This window comes from Anopheles stephensi, chromosome 3 (assembly GCF_013141755.1).
Source record: "Anopheles stephensi strain Indian chromosome 3, UCI_ANSTEP_V1.0, whole genome shotgun sequence".
NCBI lineage: Eukaryota > Metazoa > Arthropoda > Insecta > Diptera > Culicidae > Anopheles > Anopheles stephensi.
The window spans coordinates 1,782,067-1,799,422 of record NC_050203.1 but is presented as its reverse complement, the minus strand read 5'-3'; the positions used below and the strand labels follow the sequence as shown (position 1 = coordinate 1,799,422).

The 17,356-nt window shown below is 48.4% G+C and overlaps 4 protein-coding genes across 5 annotated transcripts in view; 3 read left to right on the top strand and 1 right to left on the bottom strand.

Annotated features, from left to right (window-relative positions):
- Nucleotides 1-294: 294 nt before the first annotated feature.
- LOC118512138 (opsin-2) overlaps nucleotides 295-17,356 on the bottom strand; it is a 37,007-nt gene continuing 19,945 nt past the window's right edge. For both annotated transcript variants that reach the window (XM_036056155.1, XM_036056156.1), the window contains exons 4-6: nucleotides 16,779-16,964; nucleotides 4,594-4,724; nucleotides 295-4,524 (exon numbers count right to left, since the gene is read on the bottom strand). In XM_036056155.1, coding sequence (XP_035912048.1) covers nucleotides 3,569-4,524; nucleotides 4,594-4,724; nucleotides 16,779-16,964 — 1,273 coding nt within the window. In that variant the 3' untranslated portion in view covers nucleotides 295-3,568. The remainder of the gene's footprint in view (nucleotides 4,525-4,593; nucleotides 4,725-16,778; nucleotides 16,965-17,356) is intronic.
- Nucleotides 8,446-9,454, top strand: LOC118512143. The gene has a single exon (XM_036056175.1). The coding sequence runs from the start codon at nucleotides 8,639-8,641 to the stop codon at nucleotides 9,350-9,352; it is 714 nt and encodes a 237-aa protein (XP_035912068.1). The 5' UTR covers nucleotides 8,446-8,638; the 3' UTR covers nucleotides 9,353-9,454.
- Nucleotides 10,843-11,775, top strand: LOC118512144. Its single transcript, XM_036056176.1, has one exon. The coding sequence runs from the start codon at nucleotides 10,964-10,966 to the stop codon at nucleotides 11,492-11,494; it is 531 nt and encodes a 176-aa protein (XP_035912069.1). The 5' UTR covers nucleotides 10,843-10,963; the 3' UTR covers nucleotides 11,495-11,775.
- On the top strand, nucleotides 12,973-15,050 carry LOC118512140 (sarcoplasmic reticulum histidine-rich calcium-binding protein-like). Its single transcript, XM_036056161.1, has one exon. It carries the CDS (start codon nucleotides 13,423-13,425, stop codon nucleotides 14,794-14,796), a length of 1,374 nt encoding a protein of 457 aa, XP_035912054.1. The 5' UTR covers nucleotides 12,973-13,422; the 3' UTR covers nucleotides 14,797-15,050.

Below are 17,356 nucleotides of genomic sequence, written 5' to 3'. Positions count from 1 at the left end.
TTGGGTGGAATGTTTTGACGTTGATTTTCGCATTCCTTGACAGATATACTATTATCAGCGTTGTGGTGCAGGAAATGCCACGCTAAGTGGGTAATAAAGCGTGACGATACAAATGGAGGCGCCTGGTCGCTGGTACGAACCGTCAACAAGTTGAGATTATCATCGAAAGAAGAGCAACAACACGCCTGCGACGTAGAGTAAGCAATTTAGAGAAATGGTTCAGTAACACAAAATCAAACTAATAAAAAATTTCGGCTTAACAATAAAATAAGTCGAGACGAGCACAAAACCATCTTTGCTTAGTGCTGTGTGACTGACCACTTTTAACTGTTTTTCAAAATATATCATTGACTTTCTCAGCTAACTGCACTAAATGCTAACAATACATTCATGTTTTTTGTTTAACAAAGTCAGCAAAACACGTGCGTTTGCTTCCATTAACCGGCGTGTTGACGGCTGCCAACACCGTTACACAGTTTGTTGATAGATTTCTGAATTTGGTTGTCGGCAACTTCTATGTCAGTATCAGTGTGTAAGTATGTATGTATGTATTGTATTTATGGAAGAATTGTGTTCCTTGTTTTGTAACATAAAAATAGTTTCTATTTGTTTGATTACCGTTTTATACTTTTTTTCTCTGCTGATATAGTGGATTCAAGATAGAACATGTGGTTGGTTAAACAGTTTCTTTGACACTTCACCATGCCATTCGCACTCACGCACACGAGCCATCGCTTTGTACTTTCTTTTGCCTCAATTTTATACTTTCGATTCCATCACTTGCATCACTAAGCTCGTTGCTGTATCTTCTCTTTTCTCTTTTGCCTCCGTTTTCCGTCAGAGCGTCTTAAAGAAATGTACCTATGTTGTGTATGAGAATGTAATATTGCAGCAAAGAACAAAAGATTGGTATCGGCACGGCATCGAAGGTTGTCGATGCAGTTACTGTAGTTCTGCTGTAGTTCGAATACTACTTCATCCGTCGTTTGTCTAGCCTAGCGTTGTTAAAAAGGTTCAGCCAATTGGGTAAAATTAAGGCACAATTTTTTCAGTAACGTGTTCTTTTTTCCTTCGCTCCTTCCTTCAAAACTACCCCACCAGATTCTCGCCGAAGGGGTTTGTAAAGTTTTCATTTCCATCGCTTCACACACGTAGAAGCGAAAACATTTCAACAAAAAAACAACCGGAAAACTTTCACCAAAACCAAAGCCTTCCACTGAAAGCTTGCGCCATTTGCAATTTTCCGCCTGTGGCTGTGTGTGAGTGAGAGCGCGAAAGCTTTCAGCGAAAAGCTTTTGCCTACGCTAAAAGCTAGCTCATTAAAAGCTACAGATTAAAGCTTACATCGATTGTTGCCTGTGCAACGACGACGATCCCAGGTTCACGGCCCTGTCCCGTGGCGTGTGTTTTAGTTTCGTGAGATTCTACTAACAGATACACATCTGTGGTTGAGTAACGCTATGCTGAACATGGGTATGGACATTTAAAACCTTGCCTTAATCGTTCTATAATTGATCTTGCGTGGGGAAAGTGTAACACCTATGATGGCGGTTAACACCATCTTGCTTGCGCTAACAAACAATCTATGTTGCCGTGTGTTTTCTAGTGTTGTTTTGTTCTAGTGGTTCTGTGTGATCGCTCTAGAATTTTAACAAATATCGCAATGTGAAAAATAACAACTGACACCGAACAAACACACACACACACACAAACGCGCGTGACGCACGACAACGAGAGAGAGGCTCACATGGTGTGTGTGTGTCCTTCAATCGATAGACGAACTCCAGGGAATGAATATTCATCCCCCAACAGTTTGGCCCTCAGATCACGGCGGGTCGACCGATTCCGGGAACCAATCGCTCGTAGAAATAGTGTGATGGCATCAAAATTTACGACCACCGTCAGTAGCTGTTCGGCGGCGTTCCGGGGTGGTTGTTGTTCCGTGTATGGCCGGGGCAGAAGGAGTAGGGATATGGTTTTCTCCGCTAGCAACAGACGCAAACCCATTTCGACATTATTGCAATGGTTTAATCGACGGACGTGGGAAGAAATTACTGTTGCGCGGGAGGGAATGACAAAAAAAAAAGCGGGGCAAGATTTCTAGCTGAACTTGCTGCCTTAACAATTAACCCGCGGTTAAAGGGGACTTAAGGTCCGAGCCGAGGTTCAGAGGTTCGGAGTGGGCCGGGGTGGTTGTCACTTAGCATGATAACTTCCGACTGAACTTTGCACGCCAGCAAAAACAACCACTTAATCATGTTTTGTACCCGTGTCGCCCCTCCTTTCTGGTTGGTTTTCCACACTCGAGGCCGCCTGTACTCTTTAAGGGGCGGCGGTTTTCTTGTACACACTGTCTCTCTATCTCACTTTCTCTTTCCGCAACGGCGAGATGGCACCATCCGTTTTTTCCGTTTTACCTCACTCAAGATTGGCCATGTATCTTACCCGCTCTTATCTTCCAACTGTCGATAAATAACACCAAGCAAAAGACAGGAGGAACGACCACGCGTAATAGATTCACAGCAATACTATTGTGTGTCTTTTTTACGTTCTTAGGCTCCTGCCGCCGCTCCTACTCTCCTTGGTCCCCCGAAACCAGAGCCTATCACAAGAAGCAGCACCGCCGCGCCACATAGCATGGAATAAGAGCCACTAACAATCAATCTGTGATGGTAAGCTGGAAAAGTTTGGAAAAGCGGACGAAAAAAAACGCTTCTCCCGCGACCGCGTCCGATGGTGCCAAAAACAATGTGTTATTTTACGACCAATTCTTCGGGGCCCAACCAATTCCGAACACGTAGGGCGAGCAGCTTTGGGTTTAGTGATTTCTCAATAAAGGATCCATCACGCCGGATGCGCGGCAGCCTATGGGAAGAAAGGTTCGAGTGTTCCCAACTCTTACCTAGCGTGCTTCTCCCCCCGTAAGAGACATTAGTGTTTCGGTTCGCACGGTTTCGCTGAAAAACAAGTTGCATTTCGCAACTACATATAGTTCCCTCTTTTTTCCTGCTGCTGTCTACACATTTCTATAAATCATTTCGCCATTCAGACTTGAGTTCTCGCTTGGTTTTTTTTCTTCTGCTATCTCTCACACGTGTCGCTGCAAGTTTCTTCTGCTATTTGCCGACGCCAAGCCAGAGCTTTGTTTACTCGTGCTCGTACGACACCGGTTATGAAAAAAAAAAAAAAACCGTACGCGGTTTTCCTAAGCGGAAAATGATGCCTTTCATTTATCCCTCTTTTTTATCTCTCTTTCGTATTGCTCCGTTGGCTTCTACACCTCCGCAAACTGGAGGTCGGCCAAAGACTCCTGCATTTCTTCGCTCCCTAATGAGCGATTCGTTCCTTCGGTTTCCGGTAATTTTCTGTGATTACGACGCTTTACAGCATCTCTTCCCTTACCGATTTTCGTCCAACGTTCCACCATTACCACCCGCCGTCGTAGTTCTTTCTTCCCTTCCGTCGTAGTTCTTTCTTCCCTTCCGTCGCTACCGCTACTCTACACGAAGGCACTGTTTTCGTAGTCGTCCGTCACGCGAAGGAGCTGAACTCCTCGCCGGCAGCACTGTTACATCTCGAGCGATACCTCGAGCGACGTTTCGTCGCCGTTCGAGAGCTGCTTCTTGAGCGCCTTGACGCCGCCACCACCCGCATTGCCACTGCCGGCATTGATTCCTGCCATGCCCTTGGCCGTGATCAATCGTCCGCCTCTTCCGGTGCTACCAGCACGCATCGAAGCGGCATTACCGCCACCGCCCGGAACACGTCCAACGCCACCACCCGACTCTTCGCCACCGCCCCCGTCCGAATCGCCGGCCCGCGAAGCACCCCGCGTGTAGTGTGACGTTTGGTACTGCGAGTTGCCCTGGTCGGCACCACGATTGCAGAACATGCGCTCCAGCATCTGCCGGTAGCGGGGATGGTTCATCGCGTAAAAGTACGGATCGATAGTGGCCGCTATTTTAGCAAACACTGCCGGTATCATCGAGTTCATCGGTGTTAGATACTGCTCGTACCCGAACACACCCATCATCGCGACCACGGCGTACGGTGTCCACGCGGCAAACCACAGCCCGATTATGCCCACGACAACGCCCGCCAGCTTCACTTCAGTCTTGTTCTTGCTCTTGCTCGACTGGATGGCGTTCGCGTTGATGACGGCGATCAGGATTCGGGCGTAACAGTAGCTGATGATCAGGAACGGCAGCAGCCAGGCGAACACAAAGTACACGAACATGAACACGCGCGCCTTGTACGTGCGGTCAAGATAGTCGAAGCTGCAGGCCGTCAGGTATCCCTCGGCCGAGTAGCGACTCAGCCCAATCTCTAGGGCTGGGAAGCTGGAAAATAGCAGCCCGTACGCCCAGGTGAACGCGATCAGGATGTAGCACTTCAGCTTGGTCGTTGAACGGTTCGGGTTGAGTGGGTACACGACCACATTGTAGCGATCAATCGAGATGACGGTTAGTGTGGCGATCGCCACAGTTCCGCCCAGAGCGCCCATCAACGCGTACACCGTGCATCCTGCAGAATGGTAGAGTGGAAAAGGTGAATGAATCGCGTCGAAAGGACTTCTTCCGCTACGATACCTACCGATCGACCCAAGGGCTGGACCCTGGTGGATGCTGTTGTAGATGAACATGGGCGCCTCCATCATGATGATGAAATCCGCCACAGCCAGATTGATAACGAGATAGTTTGCCGGTGTACGCAGCGAGCGGTATCTGAGGAAGAGGTAGGAGATTCAGCAAGAAGATGAGTAGTAAAACAGCCAAACTACTGTGAACGTAAGAATACTCGTCGAAATATTTCAATTCAACATCCACTATGCTACTCTCCGGCAGATGTCGCTGCTGGGTGAAGAATCTTCAAGTCCAAGCGAGTTGCGCTGTTTGATCGGAATTCTTAACTCGATGCCCAACAATTGGACCAAGCTACACGAGCAATACATCAAGATTCTTGCCCTTTTCTTCACAGCAATATTTTTCCTTCATATATATTGAGAGGGACCTACGAATACCGACTGAATAACCTTCTTGTAAGCACGAAGTGAAAAAAGCCAGCCAATTAATACTTATTCCATGTCATCATGCCCTGCCCTTTCCCAACACACAAGCGCCGATTTCCCTTTTTTTTTGGTGAACAATTTTATTTGCTCTTTTCTAAGTGTCCGCTCCAAGGACGTACCGCAGGAACGGTAATGTTTTGTGGACATCGAGGTGTAAGACGCGGCTCCGATTCCAACGCACACTCCATGGGGTACGCTCCATCCATTTTTGGAGTTTAGTTTTCACCTCGAAGGAACGCACTGAAGTCGTCCATATTCGTACCCCCGAAGTTCGCCTTCAGCAGGATTTTGAGAGACACGGTGTGATGGCGGTAGACTCGACCCTCTCCAGACGGACATCCGCGGCCAACAGGGTAGTGGAGTCCAGCGGTGTCAACATCGAGCCGGGGAATCTACGGCACACACGGCATCCGCAGCAAGGCGTTGTGTCGATAGATGGAGCAGCGCCGGGTGCACAAATGGCCAGCAACCGAAGCCGGCGAAACCCGACAAGTTCGCTTCACAGTCGTCACGTGGCGGGCGGCAGAACATCCAAAGGGGTTGTTTGTTTGGGGCTCTGCATCTTCCGGAGGATGATGGTTTTCCTTCGACGGGACGCAGCAACTCGACTTCCAACTCCACACGGTTGACCTCGATGGTTTCACTGCACACACACGCACACGGAGGAGAATTGAATCTGCGGTATGGTCTGAAGGATGGTGTGCTCAGCCAACACTTTCGCCGTCATCAGTCGCTCCAGATGTGTCGTCATCCTCGTCCTCGCCTTCGTCTTTTGGTTCATACGTTCCCGGAGGAGCGATGACCGCTGGGGGGTTGGTGCTAACCTTTCGGTTAGCGAGAGTGACGAACTCCGCACAGTGGCGGAATTCAGCTTTCGGGGAAATTTTGTAACGCGTGCCCCCGTGCACGCATGCTTCCAGTTTACGCGAGCAAACTGCAAAAGCGTTGATTGCTGGCAGTTCCCGAAAGAACTGTCGGCGGTTCCCGTGTTCGCTAGTGTGCGCGCAAGCACGCACACCACGCAAACTAATATGAAACGCCTCATCTGACACTAGATCCGGAACTAAGGCACCTCTAACCGGCAGGATGAGCGGGGCGAGTGTAGAAGGAGGGCCTACGGCGGGGGCATTCGGCGCAGCAGCATTATCCATGTGACGTTTTCAGGCACGTTCCAAGTGGTTACAGCCCCACACACTAGAGGGCGTTGGCGGTAGTGAAGAATTCGCGACACAGCAGCAATGATGACGCAAAATCTCCAACACACACACACACACTCGTGCACACTGTTGCAGGCTGACAAGATGGAAGCTGGATACCATCTTCCCTTTCCGCGGAACCGGAGGTTGGCTGGTCACTCGTTGTAAGGGTCGGCCGTGTAGAAACGTACGACCATCTTGCGTTCCACGGAGTGCGGCTCCTGAGTCACGACGACGATGCACTCTGGGCTGGGGGGGGGGGCTCTGCGCGCTTGCTTCATCCCGCGGACCTTCTTAAACTTCTTCCTCGCACGGCACACGCTCAATCACGGGGCAAACGGTTTGGCGTCTTCTTCTCAGCACGGCTCACCACGCGCGCAACACACCGGGAGTACTGGCAACTCCTCCACCGGCATCTTGCAAAGGGTTGGTGGCGTGGGGCACAGGCGAGCGTTACCGGCAGTCAACGGTCACACGCGATCACTTGGCGATGATGATGCGCCGAATCACGTGCTCCATAATGGGGCGGGAAGATAACGGTTCCACCCGGAAGTTCCACTATTCGCACAACTGGTGTATTACACGACGCTGTCCTCGTCACCCGGGTACACCGCGGGGCCCAGGGCAAAATGGCGCAGCCCAAGCGCGGTAGCCCCGGGCCCGGTCCCGCCAGGGATGAGATATGCAATCCGCCACACGCTTGGTGGAATGTTTCAGTCGAACTAGCTTCTACGGCGACACTCTCGCTTCTTTTATACATTGCAATTTCAGTTGTGTGTGGTATCGTCACCGGGTACACCAACACTACTACATCGATCGGTTTGCGTGTGTGTGCAAGTGGCGTGTTGACTAGTGTTGGTGTAGCCCACTGCTGTGGTTGCTGCTCGATGCGGGGTAGTAAGCAAAGTTGCACAGCAAAACATGAACGAACACGTTTTCTTCCGACGTCGCGCACTGAAGGCAACCGTTTTTCATTTGTCCGATTCGTAGAATGACTGCCTTTTTCACCTTTTCAACAAAATATTGATCTCGTAAATGTGTGACACATAAACGAAAGCAAACACTTCTCTTTAAAGTCCCGGTTTTGCATTTAATGGTTGTTTTTGCTATAATAATTGGTTAAGCGCAAACGTTCTCTTTTCAAAATCCTCATTTCACAGATTTCGGAAGGATTATGTCTTGCGGTTCCTGATACTCAATCAGCCCCAACGCAATGGCCAAACTAGCAATCAGCTGTATTGGAATGTTGAGTCCGCTGGCCTGCATCATTCGCCACAGTCTGATAACGATTGTCGGATAAGCCATTTTCATCTGTCACGTACTAATTCTGGAGCTGTGGATTTAATTAACACTTTCCTTAATTCCACAACTAAGCAACTAATCACTCGCTGCGTAACAACTGGAATTCAGGCCTGTCGATGGTCCGCACGATCTTGCGCTTGAGGTGTGTTGAAACCAACTAAAGCTAGTGAGAGTATAGCCCACATCTTAATCCCCCTCCAGAAGGAATTATTTCCGCTGGACACGAAGCAAAACAAAAAAAGCAACATATGATAACACACGTCTTACCCCTTTCTTTCCAAGACAAATTGGAAGGGGAACCCCAACTGCGTGGGTCATGCCAAGTGGGCCAATAGAATAATCGGCTGATCAGGTGTTTATGTTTCTAAAAAGAAAGGCACACGAGTCTTCTCCCTAGAGAAATGGGAGTATTTAATGTACATTAATGTCAAAGATATTATGCGCACCTGAAATCGCTGAATGATTAATATGCCTATGCAGCCCATGAATGATTCTTGATATTTCAATCATGAACAAATAATTTACAGCTTGTTTGTGTATTACCGAGGCTAGTACAACTTTAAATAATTGCCAAAACACTTGTCAATCACAATGTAAAAACTTCAGACAACTTGACACCCAAATGTATTGTAACATCGTCTGTTATCACATTTAGTTTCTGCGTCAGTGATGACAAGAATGCATTAAAATGACATCACGCGACATGAATCATCCTAGTACGCCTCTATCGTCTATTTTCCCTCCGAAAAGTATTTCACACAGAGGCGCATCTGTGTGAGTGTGTGAGTCGGCAAAATAGCGATTGCCGGCTTTTTGGTGTGTTTCACTGTGGTAGTTCAATCTTCGTACCTCAGTCCGTGCTTTGTATCAATACATTTTGCATCACCACACACACACACGCACACACTCGTAACGTTAGCTCGCCTCCGCCGGGTATAAAGATATACCGGGAAATAACGTCGCACGTTTGTTCCGATTCACTCTCGGTCGAACCGCGAACGCACAGTCCACAACGGTGCACACTGCCTGACACACCGAGCGCCGCAGTTTTTCGGTAGTCGAAGCATTCATCATGGCGGGACAGATGATCGGTACGATTCCGGAGTTTATCGCCGATTATGACGACTGGAACGTGTATTACGAGCGGTTGGAGCAGTTCTTCGAGGTGAACGACATCCCGCCGGAGAAGCGCAGTGCCTTCCTGATCAGTTGTATCGGCAGCCACACGTACAAGAACCTGCGCGATCTGTGTCACCCGATACTGCCCAAGAACCGGCCATTCGAGGAGCTGTGTGAGCTGCTCCGTAAGCAGTTCAGCCCTCAGGTGGCAATTTTCCGCGAGCGGACACACTTCTACAACGCCACCCAGAACGCCGACGAGAACGTAACCCAGTGGTACGGCCGGCTGAAGAAGCTGTCCGTCGACTGCAAATTCGGTCCCAACCTGGAGGCGATTCTGCTGGACAAATTCATCACCGGACTGCGCCCAGGACAGGTATTAGATCGGTTGTGTGAGGAAAATGAGACGATCCAACTGGAGCAGGCACTGGACATTGCGATCAACAAGGAGTGTGCCGTGCGGGAATCGGCCTACCTCAATCCGGCACCCGCTGCTATCCCACCCACGGGCAGTGGTGGACACTTTTGCAAGTGTGCCTGTGGCGGTGGCAACTACGCACCGAGTGAGGATGGTTCGCAGAAGAAGGGACGCACGAGGAACCGCAGACGGGGAAAGAATGCCGCAAAACGTAATGCGGAAGAGAATGACGATGAGGGTGGGGACTAGAGTGGGATTGGAAGGGGTTGGGGATTATGTTAAGAAAACAGCTGTTTGAATAGATATATAAGAAGAAACCAAGTATTTAATAAATGCTTATGAGAATTATTTTTAAACACACATTGCAAGAAGCATCTCATTTGAAAACAGAACGAAAGAAAGAAATTGAAGCACGAACTCCACCACACACAAAGTAGGTTTGATGCGAAGAAATTCACGCACACGTTTGCTGGTTGGCATCAAGAACGATCGTTTAGGGTGGTGTAGGTGCAGCCATGTTATCTTCACTGCAGCAGCAGCACCTTCAACCGGCTTTAGTACCGGTTTGGCGAAAATGCGCAATCATTAGCGAAGGTCATAAAAATCGCAACTTGTCTTTAGAAAGTCACCTGTTCTTGCTGGCCGGGGGACGCCTTCGGTGGTGAATTCTGAGAAAAACGGGTTGTTGTTGATGTTCGATTTTTCGAAAGCAGTCTGAAAATTAACTCTGAATTGTTCATGTAATTACTATGGCAACAGTCGGCGATGTTAACCAAACTATAACCAGAATAATAATGTAGTGTGTCATTTTTCCATAGGATACTTGACATTATTCCATTGGCTTATGACGTTATTTGCCGGAACTGAAATGTTTGTACGCAGGACTGGCCATCCAGCTGCGGGTAAAATTTAGTCAACGAAGCCAGAACAGGCAGACTTTTCAAACTATTATGTGGAACAACGAGTAATGGTCACCATAATCATTTTTACTATTAATTATTCACAAGTAAGCACATTCAACGTGCCAAGACCTCCCTTTCAGTTAACGCATGGTAATCAGTTGCGGGGAAATACTGTATCCTAGTATTCCAAACTATCACCAATACAATTGTTGGGAGAGTACCTTTTATTTAGAGGTATTAAGACTATTTGTGCAATTTGCAGATTGAGTCATTAGATGCCCAGCTCGGGTTGATCTCATCACCCGCATATCATCAGAGTCTATTATTAGTTGCAGTCACATCTGTTAAATGCAACGATTATTTAACAGCCATTTAGAATGGAAAAAGTTTCGTTCCATTTAGTGAAAAATTGCGGACATTACCTTGCATGAAATTTTGTGTGTTTACAGATAACAGTACTCTCCACCGGTTTGATAAGATAAGATAAAGTTTGCAGTAAAACTCTGCACGGTAGCAAACAAACATTTTCTTGGCGGTGAGTCAATTGAGTCATTTCGGTTTTCAAGAATTCCCCGTATGCCGGCCGGAATCGGATTGGTATGTGTGCGTGAGTCGCGACAAAGCATCGATTTTGGTTCAAGTTCAAACTGGCGCGTATTAGTTGACGATGATGTCATTTTCGCTGTGTTCTACATACAGGACCGTACGCACTCACACTGGCCAGCCCGTGAGCGTGTGTTGGCATGCCAATCGCGATGCCGGTTGGCACGGGTGCCACAAACACCACGCCACGCGAACTGACCGTGGTGGGGATCCGCACACAAGTCGGGTTATAAACGTATTTCACACTCGCCCGGGACTGTGTAGTACGGTGCTGCACGCTTGAAAGTACGCGTCCGCACGGTGTGTCGCTCTCTCTCTTTAGACTCAAAAGAAATCGAAATATCAAGGCTTGAAGATGCAGGCAATGGTCGGTTCGATTCCGGAGTTCCACGGACGTTACGACGATTGGAACGTGTACCAGGAACGGCTGGAACAGTTTTTCGAGGTGAACGAAATTCCGGAAACGAAGCGCACGGCGCTGCTCATCTCGGTGGTCGGCGGTGACTCGTACAAAACGCTCCGGGACCTATGCCATCCGGTGCTGCCGAAGAACAAAACGTTCGACGAGTTGTGTGCGTTGCTAAGGAAACAGTATACACCGCAGGTGGCCGTGTTCCGTGAGCGTACCATCTTCTACAACTCGCGCCAGGAACCGCTCGAATCGGTGACCTCGTGGTATGGGCGGCTGAAGAAGCTGTCGGTGGATTGCCGGTTCGGCGAGAATCTGGAGGCAGTGCTGCTGGACAAGTTCGTGACCGGGTTGCGTAGTGGCATGATCATGGATCGGCTGTGTGAAGAGAATGAGGGCCTGACGCTCGAGCTGGCGTTGGAGCTGGCCGTGAATAAGGAGTGTGCACTGAAGGTTGAATCGACCGGTGACGTCTGAGCTAAGCTTTAGTTATGTTGTAGCCTTTAAGCATGGGAGGGATTAAATGGGAAGAGCCCACTTGGGAGGCCACTGTGAGATGATTCTGTGAATGCATGCGTGAAGTGGTTGGTGGTGCCAAGTGTTTGGAGCAGCAAGTCAATGTAAACAAAATACAACAAAAAAAATACCCTTAATGTATTCATTTATAGTTACTTAAACACGTAGTCTAAGCAAAGTACGTTAATAAAAGCGCCCACGATCGTGCCGGATCGGGGCCGCAAGTGTGTGACACGATAAAAGCAATTTGTGTTCAATTATTGGCGATGGTTTGGGCGGGAGAGTTGGTGCCGCCGGATATGGTCCACATAAGGTGGATGGGTGCAAGATGGCGAAAGAAAATGTGTCTGAGAGTGGTGTATGTGTCCGTTAACCTCCTTTTCCCCAAATGAACTTAAACTAAGCAGAACGAATCCAATGAATAAACCGCTCCGGAGGAAATGACTTCTCCGCAAGGAGTTTTATGACAATTACTGGCGACGACTTAATCTCTCCACCTCAAATATGCACCCGTGAAATGTGAATCTTGCGACAGCTATCAAATGATCAAATGGCGTGACACGTGAGAAGAGTATGCGTGAGAAGAATTTCTGATGCCTCACTGACTGACTGACTGATGAAAACATGTGTGTGTGTGTGTATGTGTGTGAGATACATCCTCCCTCGAATATGACTCTCCGTTTCATGGACGACTTTGATGGTGATGAGTGTGTGCTAATGTTATCTACCCGAAGCTGTAGAATGTTGTCAAAAACCGTTCAAAATTTCTACACTTTAATATGGACGAAAAGACGACACGAAAAGGGGGAGCTGGTGTAATGATGGATGATGATGATCCGTTTGTTGGTTGCTTTAAATGCCGCAATTTAACTCTGCACAATTTGGTGCTTCATGCAACCTCCTGTATCATTGTGTTTACGCTTGAAGAAGATTTGTTTGTAGTTTTTTTTCCCGCGGCGCATTATTTCCAATCGCGATGATGAGTCATGCGTAAAGTATTTTATTATTGTCGATGTTTGCTTAATATAAAAAAAAAATCATAAAAAATACAGTACAAACAAACAAAACCAAGATAATTGACAACTCATACGATAGGATGCGCTCCAATGGGGTGTGCATATGACGTCAAGCTTGCGATAAGCAAGGCACCCTTTGCCGGCATGAGTGCTAGATTAAGTCGCGACAAGTTGGAACATGTTAGGACAGGTTTAATGCTGCACAAAACGTGATACGCCGCCCTGTCAGAAAACGTGAACGATCGCGATTTGCCAACCCCCTACGATCACTCTATATGACCTCCACACACACGCATGCGGTGGACCCCCACCCTTGACCACCTCATTATGACACCAGAAGCCGGTTATTATCTAAGCCCCCACCACCCCACGGCCACGGTTTTCCGAGTTGAGATTGATGGTTGACTCCAGGAAATGAGATTACGCACCAACACACTCTCGTGACCGACGCAATCGCTGTGTGTGGGTGTGAGTGTGTGGTGAAATTGGACACGATGACTCATCAACTATCTCTGCCAACCCTCTTGGGGGAGTTGGGTGGGTTTGGTGGTGGGTGGCAGGCCATGCAGGCGATCATGTGATTGTATTTGTTTTGCCGGCAGAACGGAGAAACAAAAACAAAAACAAATAGATAGGCGAACGCGGCAAGTGCCACCACCGCCCGTGGAGTATATAAGCCGACTGGAAGGGCAACCTTTGCATCAGAGAAGCGTTAACATTCGATTGTTGCAACAAACAACGTCGCAAATACAAACGTGAAGCAAGTCAACCGAGCCCCGCGCAACACACGAGTTCAACAGCTGAAACCTGTCCAGTCAACTTCTACAGCTACTATCGAAGCAAACAGCAAGCGCAGAGCAGTGAACCAGAATCATGGCGAAAAAGACGCCTACAATCCTGCCGGAGTTTCACGGCGAGACGGACGATTGGAACGTGTACCAAGAGATACTGGACGAGTTTTTCCGGGCCAACGGGATCACTGGGAAGGATCGAGTGCCGGTGCTGATCAGTGTGATCGGTAAGGCAACGTACGGCACGCTGCGAAGTCTCTGCCATCCGAAGGCAGCCAAAGACATGAGCTACGAGGAGCTGTGCAGCGCACTGGCCCGACAGTTCATACCGGAGATTGCAATCTTTCGGCACCGTGCGCAGTTTTATCGGGCCGAGCAGCAGCGTGGTGAAAGTGTAAAGGAGTGGTACGCCCGGCTAAAGTCTCTGTCAATGGAGTGCAAGTTCAACTCGAGCCTGCTGGAACCGCTCATGATCGATCGGTTTGTGATTGGGTTGCTGCCTGGACCGGTGAAGAATCGTTTGCATGAGGAGCCAGCGGAAAATCTAACCGACATTGACGACGTAGTCACTATGGCAGCGTCGAAGGAAGCGGACCTGAGGGTGGAGAACGAAGGCGATGATATAGCGCAAGGCTTCGCTGGATTGGTCATTGGTGATGGGAGACATTGTGGTAGACGATATCTACGGTACAAAAAGCTGCTTAGTCCGGAGCAGGGATGGAAGGATGGACAAGGTCGACATGGTCGTCACGGTCGTCACCGCCATCATCGACATGGACGCCATCGCCATCATCAGTCGGATTCGGATTCTGGCCCAGAACATCATCATGGACATCATGGACGTCACGGACACCATGGACATCATGAACACCATGGACACATGAAGCACCCGGGTCGTCATTTCGGACCACCGGCTTTCGGACCGGCACCGTGGAGTGGACCGGCACGACACTATGGGCCAATGGCCGGTCCATGGATGGGTGGACGCATTGGAAAACCCCATCCATTTGGCGCATCTGGTTGGCCCGGCATGATGGAAGGCTTGGGTCGTCAAGGACGTCCGTGTGGAAAGTGGCGCAAGCGCCATTATCATCGCAGAAGCTCGTCCTCGAGCAGCGGCAGCAGCAGCGATTCTAGCACGAGCTCGTCGGGCTCATCGTCGTCCAACTCAGATTCGGATGCTCCTACAGATGAGGAGATGGAGAAGCAGGTGCGAAAGTATCTGCGCCGCAAGTTGAACCCCCACTTTCTCAAGCGACATGGTGGCCGTGGACGACATCATCGCCATCACCACCATCACCACCATCACCGCGATGAGGAGAATCCACCGCAGGATGGACATGGAAAGCGAGGATGCCGCAGAAATCGCAAGCAGCAGGACGAACCAAGTGCGCCGGCACTGGTGGAGGAAGTGTCGCCCAACGAACCCACGACGGATCCGGAGCTGATCGAGTGAAAACCAGCGAGCTGATTCACCAATTCTATTGAACACACAGTTATCTCATCCTTACGACGCACCCGGTGTTATTGGGACCAATAATGGATTACTGATAAGTTACTAATCGAACCGTCAACCAAAAAAATCAGACAAACCTGTAAAGTGTGCATGTATATAGGCCACAGCAAAAAAAAAAAAAAAAAACAATAAAAAATAAAAAAGACGGAAAAAAGAAAAAAAAGATCAAAAAAGTATGTGGAACTGAACTGAAATCAAAAAACTTTTAATTCCGGACGATAAACTGAAGAAAGAAATTGAATTTAAATTGTAATCGAAAGACATAAGTCGGCATATTGTACTGTTAAAAAGCAAGCCGTTGACCATTTTCAGAATCTAAATATCGATTTGATTGATTGTACTATGAAAAACAAGGCGCAAGGAAAGCGCGGGCGTGTGTGTGTGTGTGGGAAAAAGGATTACTTTCTGGCCGTTCTTCTCTGAGCCCGGTGTGCAGGGAACAAACATGAAATTTGTTTGTTTGTTCGGGAACTCTTTGCAGAGAAGTTTTACGCGTTCGCTTGTTCGCTCGCTCGAGAAGTTCGCATTCACTTCGTTATCGGGAGCGTCCACCCAAGCCCATTGCTCGGGTTGCGGTGGTGGCTGGCTTATGCAAAAGTTTACAAATTGAGGATCTATAAAAAGCACGGACAAAGGAATGAAACATTTTCCACACTTCATTGAGCAGTTCATTCATTTGCCTGGTGCTGCTGCCGCCGCCGCCTCTGTCTGCAGCCTCCAACGGCGTCGGAAGCCGAGACGTGTTTTTCGTGTTGTTCCGTGTTTTCGTGCAGATTTATTTTTCAGCGTAAAATTTATTTTTCCAAAGTAACTTTTTCCGGTCGAGTATTTGGTGAATTTTTCCTTTTCTCTCCGGTTTAAACCCTGGTACTGGGGCCGCTTGCCGGCATGTTGTTGCCCATAAAAAGAAACTTAATCCAAAGGGACTATTATGATCAACAGATTATTAGAGAGACGTGCGGCAGACAGAGAAGAAGTAGATAACAAATTACCATCGGGAGGAAATTTGCCGGCAAGCGAGAGGGAAAATTCAGTTCTGTTTGTTTGCTTTTGCACTTGATTTTACGCGCTGTATGATTTTTTTAGCCAGAGAGAGGGCGAGAGAGAGAGAGAGAAAGAAAGATCGGACTCTCTCTGGTTGAAATTGAATTTCCCGTTGAAATATTTCACTGCACGTTGTGCGTTTGCCTACTTTTAGGCGTTTAAGAAAATAACTTTTTCAAGAGAGTGCTTCATTTTGCCATCGCTATAAAGCGTTTCCGGGCATTGGAAACGTATCAATAGCAGGCAGAACCCTTTTTATAAATAGTTCCGGGAAAGTAAACAGGGTGTGTAATGCATACTATTGATTCAGAAGCATCCATATTTCGTGGAAAATTTACATCAGGGCACAGGTTCCTGCCCTAGCAGTATGATCGTTGAATCCTGTTTGTCCGGAGGTTCGGCGTTCGGTCTAACTGAATATTGTGAGTTTGGTGGATTGCAATCTAAAATTGGTGTGCATAATGTTCTTCAAAAATTCATACTATTGCTAGCGCACAATCACGAGACCACTTAAAATAAACAGACAACCCGCAAATAAACAGAAAACCGGGTCCGCCCCTCAACTCAAACGCAAATTGTAATGAAAACATGGAAAACACTGCGCACTAAAACGGACGCATTGTTTACCCAGTGGCGACCAGCCCTGCGACCATTACATAAATATTCATCACAACATCTGTATCCGTTACGGCGGACGTTTTCCCGCGTAGCGACGGCAATCATCAAATCGGCCACCACAATCGACGACACAGCAGTGAATTTGTCTTCATTGCAATAAAACGGACCGGGTCGCCAGAGGGACCGGGCGCGCATTGACAAAGATAAAACACGATAGATGCACGCTATGAGATGGAGGATGGAGGAATTTGGCCACTTACCTGTAGAACATGAAGACCACCAGCGCGTTTCCGATCACACCGAACAGCATCATCAGGAAGTAGAACACGGCCAGCCCGTAATGTTCACCAGCGGACGGTGGTTCGAACTGTAGCCAGAAGGGATTGATTTTGGCCACAAACAGAGGATCCACCGGGAGCGCGTATCCGGACCGGGCGATGTATTTGCTGTGCGCGCGGGACGGACGGAAGAAAAGAGCAGAGCGTTGGATGAAAAATATGGCGCGGGCGTTCCACCAAATTGTACCGCACATCCGGACGAAATCCGGACGGCGAACAGGGAAGGATTCGGTTTAGGAATAAATTTTGATTACAACAGGCGAACGACAATCATGACAGGTCCCGGTGCCGGCAGTGGAGTTACTTCTGCCACCATCGGCTCATCCATCGACGTGTTTGCGGCGTTGATTTGGTAACGCTGGTGCGGTGATTGAGTTTCACAAGAATTCATCCTTGCCCCATCCTTTCGCGAGATGTTTCTTGAAATCGTTACTGTGTCGATCGGACCCCGTCCTTTACGGTGTCAACGGCACAAGACATACAGAAGGGAAAAAATGATG